The sequence below is a fragment of the Ruditapes philippinarum genome, unplaced genomic scaffold, assembly GCF_026571515.1.
Source record: "Ruditapes philippinarum isolate M1 unplaced genomic scaffold, ASM2657151v2 ctg559_1_1_1_1, whole genome shotgun sequence".
NCBI classification, from domain to species: Eukaryota; Metazoa; Mollusca; class Bivalvia; order Venerida; family Veneridae; genus Ruditapes; species Ruditapes philippinarum.
In genome coordinates this window covers 155,314-168,826 of record NW_026867237.1, presented here as the reverse complement: position 1 = coordinate 168,826, position 13,513 = coordinate 155,314, and the positions used below count along the sequence as shown (strand labels likewise).

At 32.2% G+C, this 13,513-nt stretch overlaps 2 protein-coding genes across 2 annotated transcripts; both read left to right on the top strand.

Annotated features, from left to right (window-relative positions):
* Nucleotides 1–357: 357 nt before the first annotated feature.
* Nucleotides 358–2,689, top strand: LOC132735385 (uncharacterized). The gene is made up of 4 exons (XM_060722325.1): nt 358–502; nt 1,247–1,288; nt 1,609–1,777; nt 2,474–2,689. Exons 1-3 carry the CDS (start codon nt 370–372, stop codon nt 1,767–1,769), a joined length of 336 nt encoding a protein of 111 aa, XP_060578308.1. The 5' UTR covers nt 358–369; the 3' UTR covers nt 1,770–1,777; nt 2,474–2,689.
* A 6,876-nt stretch (nt 2,690–9,565) lies between these two features.
* On the top strand, nt 9,566–12,036 carry LOC132735376 (uncharacterized). Its single transcript, XM_060722316.1, has 5 exons — nt 9,566–9,677; nt 9,875–10,037; nt 10,425–10,463; nt 10,897–11,105; nt 11,874–12,036. Exons 2-4 carry the CDS (start codon nt 9,890–9,892, stop codon nt 11,094–11,096), a joined length of 387 nt encoding a protein of 128 aa, XP_060578299.1. The 5' UTR covers nt 9,566–9,677; nt 9,875–9,889; the 3' UTR covers nt 11,097–11,105; nt 11,874–12,036.
* Nucleotides 12,037–13,513: the final 1,477 nt, after the last annotated feature.

The window sequence follows — 13,513 nt, the reverse complement described above, 5'->3', positions numbered from 1 at the left end:
TTCAACAGTTTTGTGGCAACATTACATCTTTCACAGGTTTTACGACTAAAGACGTGGCCGCCACATTTTGCTTGGGGTAAAAGTGGTTTTGTTTGATCTGTAAAGAAAGTGGAAATATGGGATTGAATTTTCTATTTTTAACATTTCTCTCCAATTGAGAGACCTTATTTCCGCTATCTAAAACTATTTAAAGAACTATTTTTTGCAAATTAAGTCAGTGTGAATGGGAAGTAAGTATGCTTTGTTGTTATTTTACTTGTTTATTTTTAAACATTTAGTCTATAATTTTAACAAAACAATTTTATCAAACCAAACCATGGCTGATTACTACTATCGTTACACTTGTTTCAGAAAGAATCACCAGCAAGGATGAAATTGTTTTTACTTGGAGCAGTCACACTCTTCAGTGCGGCCATGTTGGTCTCAGGCAACATGTATATGCATAACATGAAGATGCCAATGGCATATGGATATGGTGGACATATGACAAACAACAATAACTGTAAGTTTTTTTACTTCTGATCCCTTCTGAAAATTATGTTTTATTAAGTTTCGGCCTTTATTTTCTTGCTTAGGTTACACACATTCTTTTACTTGGGGGTCAATGCTTACGCCGCTTGTCATTGAATGGCATGGTGAAGCATCAAATTCTCCGTGTTAGCTGCGAAATGAACACATTATTTTTAATGGACATTCTAAATTCTAAGTTTCACGTCAATTCCACAACTAAGTTCTTCATGCCAGAGAAAGGGGCATAGACGGTAGTCTAAGTCCATGAACAGAACCTGCAACAATTTTAATTTTCTTTAAGGTTTTAATTTTATGTAATTTTATTTTAGAAAAACTAAGAAATCTAGCCATTGTCTTTAATCTTAATCATGCATCATTCAGTGAAAGGAACAATTTATGACAGAAACACATGTGTATATATTTTTGTTAATCACTATTCAGTATTTTGTGTTACAATATACTAATGTTTATTTCTACTGGAACTGAGGAATACCAATTGAAAATTTTGAATATACAATTAATGTATTTATTCTTAAATAAAAAATTACAAAGATCGATAATGTTTGAATTAAGGGGATAATTTTAATCAATAAACTTTCAAATTCTCTACATGAATAGCACATAAAAGATGTAAATAATCTATACATAATAAACATTTTGTTATCACATCTGATTTTTATCTTTTTAGATACTATACATTAAGTTAAATTATCTCGATCTTGTCCTTCTATTGCAGCCTCTGGATTTGGCGGTGGTATATTTGAAATCATAATCTACTGTGAGTAACAATGTTTTTTGTCAATATTTTCATTTATTTACTTAACTTTACTTATGTAGCTCCACATTTAGTGTATTCTGCACTAATATTAACGAACTCCACAAAATATAGCTTAGCAAAATGTAATGCAAAACTGAAAAAAGTCTTCGTTTTTTTTATAAGCAGTTTTAGACTGAAACCTTGCCTGTAATTATCATCTTTTTAGTTCTGTCTTCGTTTCCCTCGAAGGAGGATCACCCCTTTTCAAAGTTTAGATCAGTTTCAAAAACGATTAAATTATTAAATGTTATAATTATTATTTTCTATTCAATTTGTTTCAGTGTTTGTGTTCATCCTCCTTATCCAAGTATTGTTTGGTGCTGGAGGTGGTCTTGGAGGTCGAGGCGGAGGCGGATATGGCGGATATAGTAAACATGGTGGCAGTGGCTATGGCAGCAGCAGTGGCTATGGCGATCATGACAGCCATGATAATTCTTATTAACCTCCGAGGTAAAACTTACTTTTATCACATTAACCATGGCACAGAGTGTAATAAAGGGTGAATATTGAATGAGTGTTGGTTTGGGTTTAATACTAAAGTTATTGAAATACATAAATGTATTGAACTCGTTGAATAAATTTTGTAGTAAACCTACAGTCATTCAATATCCTCGAATATTATTCTATGATGTTTAATAGAAATATCAAAAGTGATATTAATATTCATCACCATCAGTTACCTTTAAGATAATTACATGTATAATAAAGTAAACATTTAATTTTTTAACAATAACTATATCAGATATTATAATGAATGAGAGATAAGAAAGTTAGAAGTGTTGATAATCTTTGATTGAAGTCACATGTAAATAATGGAAAGAAATAATATACATGTATTTGTGATTAACTCAAACATTTCCTTTTGTGCATTTTAAATTATACACAATTTACATATTTAAATATTGAGTTTAAATTCTGCTAGAGTCGCTGCTAAGGATCATGTAGGGCAATCATCATTTACCTTTGTTGTACTTGAAAAAATGCAGTTACACCAAGCCTGTAATATCTTCAATTTTTGTCGTGTAATACGAATCATGTAGACTATTTGAATATCTTATTTTTAAATATTTTTATCCATTCAATGAATGTTACTAGTTTAACATCTTCAACCAATCACTTTTTTAAAGCTTTCTATTCTGATTTTAGATATGGTTCTGATATACCGACTTCCGTATGATGACGATCTACCACAGACTGTGCTGCAACTGGGAGATTGCAAACACGATGTCACAATCTGTTTGTTAACTTACAGTTGCATGTGATATATATATATATATACCTTCAGCATTAGAAACAGAGTTTGTTTTCTATCAAAGAAAATCGCTAAGTTTCGTCTCAAACATAAATAAACATAAGCATCCTCATCCTTTATTGTTTTATGTATTTGTCTTTCATCAACTGTTTCCTTTCTTTTCACATTTTTAATTGTTTCATGGCAATTGTACAATAATTATATAGATTAAATTGTAATACATATACAAATAAGACTATTTAAAAGTAGTACTTCTTTGGTATGGAAACAAAAATGTTTGGAGAATGAACATAATCACCAATGTAGAAAGCGTATACCTACCTAAGTGAGAGATTCATAAACGTATAGGCTACAAATTCTTTTTATTTTTTTTGGGGGGGGGGGGTGAACAGCTGGATAAATTTGTATATTGAAGAATGTCTATAATAGCAATGTGAGTTTTTATTACATCGTAGAAATAACATATGCAAAATAAATGGTATTCGTCTCCAATAGCCAAATTATAACAACACAAGGAATATCTCTCTTTAATGTACCAGTATTTTGCTGACGCTTAGGCTCTACATCATAGTTATAGCGTTTTTTCGAATGAAAAAAAAAGTTTATAAATTACAATTATTTAACAAAAAAGAATTTATTTTATTTTTTTAATTTTTTATTTAGTATCATAATGAAATAGAGAAAATAAGAATCCCTAAAGAAAGCCCAACTCGACAAATTCGAAAATGTTGCAGGCTCGGTTTGATTGAGCCTGTTAATGGACGGTACTGTCAAGTGCAAAGTACTGTCCACGCCCCTAGCTTCGGCTTGAACAGAATTTAAAATTTAACAAGAAATGGTACAATTTTGAATTTTGAAACATCTGCAGATGTGTTGATATGGCGGTTTCATGGAACCTTCAATGTGGACACATAAGTACCATTCCATGAAAAGCGGAATATGGTCCCCACGTACTGTATAAAAACGAGAAAACAATGGGCGGATCTATTTAAAATGGAATTTTGAAAGTTTGTTTTACATTTAATATTTTGAAAGATTAAATGCCGGAGAAATGGACATTTTCTTGGCGCATCAGGGATATTTTTTCATCAATCAGTACTTCTCAAACTTAATTTAAAATAAACTATAACTATAACTTAATGTGATAAATACCCCCGTTAGACTGCTTCGGAAATAAGGAAGTTACTAGAAACAGAAAACCTTGTAAAATAATTGAACTTGAGTTATGGTTGTGGGCAATTTGATCTAGTTGTGATTCTAATACATTGAATTTCCTTTCAATGTGGTTGACCATTGATGAAGCTTTATTGCATTTCTATGTAATAAGTCCAGAAAGAGTTACACATCTTGAACACTGCACTTCTTCTCAGTATGTTTGACCATTGTTTGAAGTTGCAATGTATTCCAAATATAAGTATTTAAGTTATGCACCGCACAAGGGAAAGGAACAAAGGGCAATAATTCTGAAAATACTGAATTTGTAGTCATGGTTATTGTACACTGTACTTCTTCTCATTGTATGAAGTTGAATAGAGTTCCAACTACTAGTTTTCAAGCTATGCACTGGACAAAAAAGTAACAAAGGGCAATAACTATATAATTAGTCCAAATAGAGTTATGGTTGTTGTGCACAGCACTTCAGCTTACGGCGCTTGACCATTGTATGAAGTTTCATTGAATTCCAACCATTAATTTTCAAATTATGCACTGGACAATAAAAAGTTACAAAGAGCAGACTATCTTAAATGAGTCAAGAAATAGTTGTGGTTTCTGTACACTCCGCTTACTCTCAATATAATTGACAATTGTATGAATTGTATTGAATTCCAACCAGTAGATTTCATGTTATGTTTTCCAACAAGGAAAAGTAACAAAGGGCAACCACTTTATTAATACTCTGGATAGAGTTATGGTTCTCGTGCACTGCACTTCCTCTTATTGTGCCTGACATTGTATGAAGTTGCATTGAATTCAAACCATTAGTTTTCAAGTTATGCACTGAAGAAGAAAAAGTATCAAATGGAAAAACTCTGTGATTAGTCAAGATTGAGTTATAGTTACTGTGTACTGCATTTTCTCCCAATGTAATTGACCATTGTATGAAGTTGTATTGAATTCCAACTAGTTGTTTTTAAGTTATGCTCTGGACAAGAAAAAGCAATGGAAAAGTAACAAAGGGCAATAACAAGATAACTACTCTGGAAAGAGTTATGGTTATTGTGCACTGCACTTCCACTTATTGTGCTTGACCATTGTATGGAATTGTTTTTAATTCAAATTAGTAGTTTTCAATTTATGCTTCGGACAAGGAAAAGTAAGAAAGGGCAATAACTCTGTAATTATTCAAGATGGAGTTACGGTTCATGTACACTGCACTTCCTCTTTATGTGCTTGATCATTGTATGAAGTTGTATTGAAATCCAACCATTAGTCTTCAAGTTATGCTCCGTACAATTAAAATGCAAACATAACCCTACCCCCAAAACTTCGTTTCGTGTGTATAATAATTCAAAAAAAATTCAAGCACACCTGTTAAGGCTGGTGATAGTGTTGTTTCTTCTGTTGGGACACAATCTTCATCTGTTAGGCTGTTGACTCTTTTCCTAAAATATTTAGTAACATACCAAATAAATAGTTAATAATAAACTACTAGTATGTAAATAACACTGCGGATTATCACGTGACCAAAATCGTACAATTGGTTCATAAAATGGCGGCCTGAACGCTAGGCAAAAAAAGTAAAATTGAAGTAAGCATACAGGTAACATTAAATTTATATGTAAAACTAGGCTGCACTGAACCCCTCAAAGTATGTACTGTTCTGTAATTGTTTTTTTTTTGTAGCTTTCTATGTTTAGGCTTGAAAGTCGAAATTCTAAGATGAAAAATGGCATACTTCTGTCAAAATAATTAATACAATTACCTCCTCCTTTCTACTGGTTGGGGTCATGGTGCTGAAGAAGTGTGCAAAGTTTCAAAGCCATATGTCAATGAACTTTGAAAATATTTGAGGTATTCCAAAACTTTAACATAAGTGGTTACGCCGACGCCGACGCTTGGGTGACTACAATAGCTCTACTTATTCTTATCGAATAGTCCCGCTAAAAATAATTGGAAGGAAAAGGGACTTACTACTGTGTTTGCTTCTATTGGTAACTGGTTGACACTAACATCATACACATTTCTCTTCCAAGCTGATTGTCTTCGATGCTGAAACTATAAAATTTTACTACCAATAAAAGTGTTACTTCTAGCTGAAACTGCTTCAAAATATTGAACAATCCAAGTTTTCATTTCATTAAGTAAACTTAGGCTACAAAGATGTTCAATACACTAAACTTACACCATTGTCTACATAATCTACAATAAATCTAGAAGTACATATAAAATGTTCACTGAATTATATTACTTATATGATGCTACAATACAAAACTAACAGCTAAAAAGATCTGGACACAGTGCTTTTAAATGATTGACAAGAGCGATCAGTAATCACATGTGTCGCCTCATGATGGCCAATTTCATGTTGGGACAAATTTTGTGACAGACGGACAGACAGACGGACAGTGCTCAACTAGACTTGGTACTGATCATCCCTGTAAAGTTTGGATAAAATTGCACCATTAGTTTATGAGGAGTAGTCTGGACAAGCTTTTGTGTATCTGGCAACACACAGAAAAAAACACCTTTTTATCAAAGGGCCATAACTTGGCCAAAAATCATTCAACCGGAAAACCCGTGCAATATGCGCAAGGACTTGAGCTACAGATCAATCCTGTAAAGTTTCATTGAAATTGCATTAGTTGTATAAGAGAAGTAGTCCGACAAACTTTAATAATAAAATTTATTGAAGGGCCATAACTCTGACAAAAATCATTGAACTGGAAAATGCTGACAATATGCACAACTACACTTGGTACTGATCATTCCTGTAAAGTTTGGATGAAATTGCACCAGTAGTTTATGAGGAGTAGTCCGGACAAGCTTTTGTGTATCTGGCAACATACAGAAAATGAAACCTTTTTATCAAAGGGCCATAACTCGGCCAAAAATCATTCAACCGGAAAACCCGTGCACTTTGCGCAAGGACTTGAGCTACAGATCAATCCTGTAAAGTTTCATTGAAATTGCATTAGTGGTATAAGAGAAGTAGTCCGGACAAACTTTAAAATTTAAAATTATCAAAGGGCCATAACTCTGACAAAAATCATTGAACCAAAAAATGCTGACAATATGCCCAACTAGCATTGGCACTGATTATTCCTGTAAAGTTTGGATGAAATTGCACCAGTAGTTTATGAGGAGTAGTCCGGACAAGTTTTGTGACGGACGGACAGACAGACGGACAGACATACAGACAGACGGACAGACGGACAGATAGACGACGGAGAAGTGATCCCTATATGTCGCCACTACTCCGTAGAGGCGACACAAAAATGAGGCAGCAATGGCTCAATCAACACAGGTTAATACTCAAGCATGCACAGGCAGTTTTCATAACTAGACTACTACCTCTCTGCTCATTTGTCCATCAAGCTATGATAAACACTATTCCGTGAACGAGTTGAAACTTATGCAGACACAGACCTTTACTATTTCATCTTTAACCATATTGGTTGCACCAATGCTTGATTTTTCTATATAGACTTACAACGAACTACAGCTGCAAGACACTGAAAAAAGTATATGGCTTATAGATGATTGGCTATGAAAAGATACAATTAAGTATTATCATGTTGAGATAACTATAATGCTACAACATGTTTAGCCTTAAATTCATGAGCATATTGTGAAAAACGGCCGTTTTTATTGAAAAGTCTCCTGTACAAGTTCAAACTGCTATGAAACAATGAAAAATACTTCAATACTAATGAAACTTGGCACAAATGTTGCCCGGACCAAAGCCTCTGTAACAGCATGCTCAATTTTAAATTTCTTGTTACCGTGGCAACGGCTGGACGTCTCAAAATTGCCAAAAATCTGGTGCCAATTCTTTGTTCTATAAAAAAGAAAGCCTTATTAGGATTTTAAAACTACTAGGTAGGACTCCTAAACTGTAACATAGGGGAATAAAACTTTATAGCTACTACGTATGACTTTTAAACTCCTACGTATGAAACCAAAAAGCCTAAAGTTTTTAACTCCTCCCTAGGACTTTGTAACTCCTATGTAGGAAATAAAGAGGCTTAATTATGAGATGTATGTACGTGTCTGTTTCTAGGAACTAAATTAATGTAAAATAAAAGAAAAAAAGAAAATAATTTTATTACGTTTTCCTTGCTAAACGAGCTCTCTATACTAAATTTTCTAATGCAAATACTCGTTTCAATTTTACTCAATAAATACAGAAATGCAAACTATTTTTCTTCATTTTATACACTGCGCGGTTCAATTCGTGAAATCACAAATCCCAGTTCGTAAGGTTAAGTAACTTCTTAGTGTTTTTTTTCTTCAGATTTTCCTCACACATTTTACCAATTGTATATTACAAACGTGTTTTTCAAAATTCTTATAGTGAAAGGTTTGCAATATTGAGTAACAATAATTATCTCAATATAAATAAATTGTAGACTTATGAAATTGTTCAGTATTTGGTCTAGGGGTGTAAAGTTGAACATCAGATGATGAACGCAACATCTGATGAAAAAATGAAATTTTCAATAAATAGGAAGGCGCCTGATTATTTATTATATCTAAAACGTCATACTAGCTTTTTGAAAAACTAGCCTCTGTGAAAAGTTCATCCAGCAGAGATGGAGTGTCATAATCTTTGTCTAGAATTAGTCTTGCAGCTCTCTTTTGGAACTAAATGAGTTTCTCTTATAGAAAAGACGTACAGTTACCGTAAATTATGCAACGATAGTCAGGATGTGGTAAAATATATGCACTGTAAAACATTTTACGTACAGGTATAGATATGAATAATTCTACGAGATAATAAATGTAACAATGAGCTGCATATTTTAAGAACAATTTGCTCTGTTTCACTAATAATAATAATAATAATAATAATAATAATAATTAATAATAATAATAATTATAATTATAAAGAATAAAATCCAAAAAAAATCACAAAATTGAAATTGGAATTGAAAGTTCTTCAGGGTGTCCAATTTTAATAAATTTATTTTGATTATCAGTAAACCATTACAGTTTATTGTGTCTATTCACTGGCATATAAAAACACTAATACATGTTTCTTGTTGACCATAAAATCCTGTTAAAATATCTTGTCCTTATTAAAGACGACACCACCAGGTACACAACTGTATGCATCCAGTGCAAAATTTCTAGAGAATCTAGATCTGGAGCTTGAAGTTACAGTAACGTATTTTTCTGTATAAGATACAAATACTATAAATATCAGAACCAGTATATCCCTCTTGGCTTGATAGCTCATTTACAATTTATTAACAAATGGTAATCTATATCAGAAAGCGTATTCTTAAATTCATGTCATTTGTCTGCAATAAATGGCGTCATTGTATAATCATATCAGAATGTTTAAATCGAATACACGTCCGGAGTTGCAGTTGCTTTGTTATTCGTATAATTAAAGTGAAAACTATGCTTCAATAATTTATAAAAAAATATAAATATATGAATGAATAAAAATCAATACGAACTTTCCATATGTCGATGTGACAACTGAACTACTTGCAACCACCAATGAACTATGCAACGTAAAAAAGTAAGTTACTTCTTTAAATTGAATCTTATAACATCTATATCTGCAAACCTAAGCATATAACAGCATGTAGAAATGAATAACGGCGTCGTGTTCTGAAATTTATTGCTTGATAAGCATGGATTTCTCGAGGTTACATTTAATGTATGGTCATGTGGTATTTCAGAACCAGACCATGTGGTATTTCAGAACCAGACTGTTCAGCGATGTGGGTACTGAAGGGATTGTTGCAAAGTGCTCAAGGTGTAATAATGTGTCTATATTCAGAAAACTTTAGACAGTTTTACAGTTTTATGTGAACTTAGCTACCATGTATTATTTTTTTTGTAAATTAAGCATGCCTCTTCCGGGAGAAGATTTTATTATAAAAGGGAATTGAATTATTCTATTCTTTAGGAGTGTAAAATAACGTAAGTTTCAGAATTCTTGCCGACAACACATTATCGATTGCTTTTAAGTTATTAAATACAGTTTTAATGATATGATTAATAATTATAACAAAGTGGCAATTTAATGTTGATGTTAAGTAATCTGTATTTTCTTCGTTGAATATGCTTTTCCTAAATATTATAATTGTTTTCAAGAAGTGTTTGTACCTTTCTTTCAGACCATATCAGCAATAATGAGGATATATATACTTGGGGCAGTGACACTCTTCAGTGTGGCCATGATGGCATCCGCTAACATGTACAAAATGCCAAACATGAAGATGCAAATGCCGTCATATGGTTATGGTGGGGGACAAGTCGGCGGTGGTAGACAAGGAGGCTGTAAGTTTCTTTTGAGCCGGGTCACGACAAAACCAACGTAATGCGTTTGCGACCAGCATGGATCAAGACCAGCCTGCGCATCCGCGCAGTCTGATCAGGATCCATGCTGTTCGCTTACAAACCCTATGACAAGTAGAGAAACTGATAGCGAACAGAATGGATCCTGATCAGACTGCGCGGATGCCCATTATGTTGGTTTTGTCGTGACGCGGCTCATTTAATTAATGGCTTGTCATAATATTTTATTGGATTTAAGTGTTTTACAACATAAATTCTTCAGCATTTTTATTGACACGTGTTTATACCGTTTTGTATACTTTACAGATATTTCTTAAAATTACACATTTTTCTAGATATTTCTTAAAAATGACTAAATTTGATTTTCAGCAAGTGGATTTGGAGGACTATTTGAAATGATCATATTTTGTAAGTTCTTTTTTATTTATAAAAAATGCAAATATTTTCTGCTAGTAAACTGATTTATTATAACATATCATAAATGTTTTATTTCAAATAAATATGATAATTAAAATCTTTAGTACAATTGTTATGATTACTTTTCTATTACTTATCTTTGAATCATTACGCAATACTTACATTCATCATGTCATTTTTAGTGTTTGAAATTATTGTTTGTCCAATAGGATTACAGTTTTTCAAATAAATCGTATCACATTTACTTTGGTAAATCGGCAAACTGTTAATCAGTCTTTTAAATCGGCTGTTCATAAAAATAATCTAAAACACTAAGCCGGTTAAAATAGATTAGTACTGACCAATTTATAAATTTTGTAAATACGCACTAATAAACGTTAACATATTCTTAATGCTATATCATTATATTTTTGTTGTATTTTAGTGTTCGTGTTTATACTGTTGATTCAATTATTGTTCGGAGCCGGTGGAGGTGGGGGAATAGGAGGAATAGGGGGTCGAGGCGGAGGCGGAGGGGGAGGCTACGGCGGGTATCGAAAAGGTGGAGGACATGGTGGTCATGGTGGTGGTCATAAAGGCGGCGGAAACAGCTACAGCACTGACAGCCACGATAACGATTATTAATCTTTTAAGGTACAGTATTTCCATTGTTTGAAGATTTTATTTGAATCGTTAAAATATTACTTAAATGCATACAAAGGAATTAAGTGTTTAAAATTAGTTCTCAATCAAGAACATTCTAAAAAAGAAATATCAAGTTTCTTCTTAATCATACTAAGTTTGCTTTGAAATCATCTTGAACTACTTACTTTGCTTCTGATATGGTATTTTTAAAGGCATATTACGCCTCCGAAATGAATAAATAATAAATATATCTTTCTTCTGAAAGATGAAATTCGTGTTTAATTATGTTGTAATGATAGGTTTTGAATTAGTAAAATGCTTATCACCTGAAGGTGAAATGTGAAATTACTTGTGACTTGTGACAAAGGCATCAAAATGTGTAAACAAAGTGATAGTTTTACTTCCATACAAAATAGTAATTCACTACAACTGTAATGGTTGCTACAATGGATATAAATGAAGTAGTATATTTATACCTATATATATATATATAACATTTCACAAAACATAAGCTATGTATAGCTTTTGACCGACATATGATGAATAGAGTATAAGAATATGGCGAAATAAACTTGATAAACATGTTATCTAATTCAGAAACGATTGTTATATAACTATTCACTTGTAAATAAAGTTATAAAACCGAAATAAAATAAAAAAACTAAGCTGTTTAACATGTACATTATTTGGTTAGAATTGTTGTACGGCTTTCAGTTTTTTAAATGTGTTGTAATATTTTAAATTGCGCTTTACAAACTATATTTTTCTTGTTTTTAGAATCATTGCCCCACGTGATTTCCTCTTCTAAACGGACCCCAAAGAAACAACCGACTTCCACGATTGCCATAACAACGAATAATGAATATATTGTTATAATTGCTTGTTATTTGATGTTATTCTTTTATATTATTTTTGTAAATACATTCCTGCATTAAGAAAATGTTTGTTATTATTGCAAAAATAAAAACATCAAACCCGTTTATAAACAATGCAATTTCAAGTGACCCAGTTTAATGACATGTACAATTTATTTAATATTTTCAAGAGTACATTTTGCCGTGAGTACTATTCAATTATGCCAAAAGTGCAGAGCATGTACAAATAGTGAAACTATGAATAAAGAAATGACCGTAAAAGGAGAGGTCCAAACATGTTTGAAGGCCAAATCATATAAAGTGTAAGGTTTTGTCAATAATTCGATCTATGTAAGACCTTATGAAACCAACTATTGAGCTTGTAAGTGGCCATAAAATATTTATTTTGTAATACATTCAGTTTTATTATCATTATTTTTGTATTAGCGTTTGTTTAAACAGAGTATATTTCAAACAACTTCAAATTATACTGTACATACATGTTATACCAATAAGTAACGTATACATACAGGCATGATTGTTGAAAAATGACTCGGTCCGAAAGCCGAGCTTATAAAAACTTTATCCTTATAGATTTGAAATGCATCAAATACGGTATGACAGTAAAAGTGGCTTGCTTGAAATATATTTGATTTTACATCCTTATTTTTAAATAATTAAAAATAAGGTTTTCCTTACAATAAGTTGTAATCGAATATGTTAAATAGAATTCAAGAGAAAAAATAATAAATTAAGACAGAAAGTAATGTTATGAGAAAGAATGTATAGAAATGAAGACATAACTTATATGTAGATCATTTTGATAGTTCGACGATTTGAAAAAGATTCAAACAGTTGATGTGAATATGCTCAAAAGAAGCTCCTGCTTTCTCTGATGTAGGTATGAACGGCTTCAAACAAGCTTTTGTTTGCATCATCCCTAATGTTTAGGTCTCTAAGTTTGGAGAGTTACTGAACAAATGGTAGATAAAGTGTTAAGAATACAGGCCCTTCTGTCAACATAGCGTTGACTGGTAATTTACTTTCCACTATACCACAGTGACAAAGAGGAACTGGAGAAATATTTTTCATAATTGATGCTGATTGAGCGAACTACATTCAGTATGAAGTCGAGCGTGATAGACCTTCCACTTTCTTTCGCCTTCGTAGACAAAAATGGGACATTTAGAAATGTTTCGTCTCAAATGGTATCGCAGTGATCTTGTACTTTGACTTCTCTAGGACGGGTGCGTTCTATTGAATCAGAGCTGATAAAGAAGTGTTCGTGTTCGGATAGCATTGCGTAGATTGGTCAAAAACACAACTTAATTTAAAGTAATATAAGCATATAATTATTTCTACGATATTCTAAATATTCCAAAGGAACTTCACTATGGTTTTTTATATAATTGATTTTGCAGCACGCTTCATTTTGACCCTTCTTATGTTCAAGTTTCTCATATTGTGTCAACATCGGCGTTTTCCAAAATCGGTCGGATGAAAGATTAATAAATGACTTCAAAAGATTAACTGTCAATCTAAAACTTCAGTGTCTTCATAATG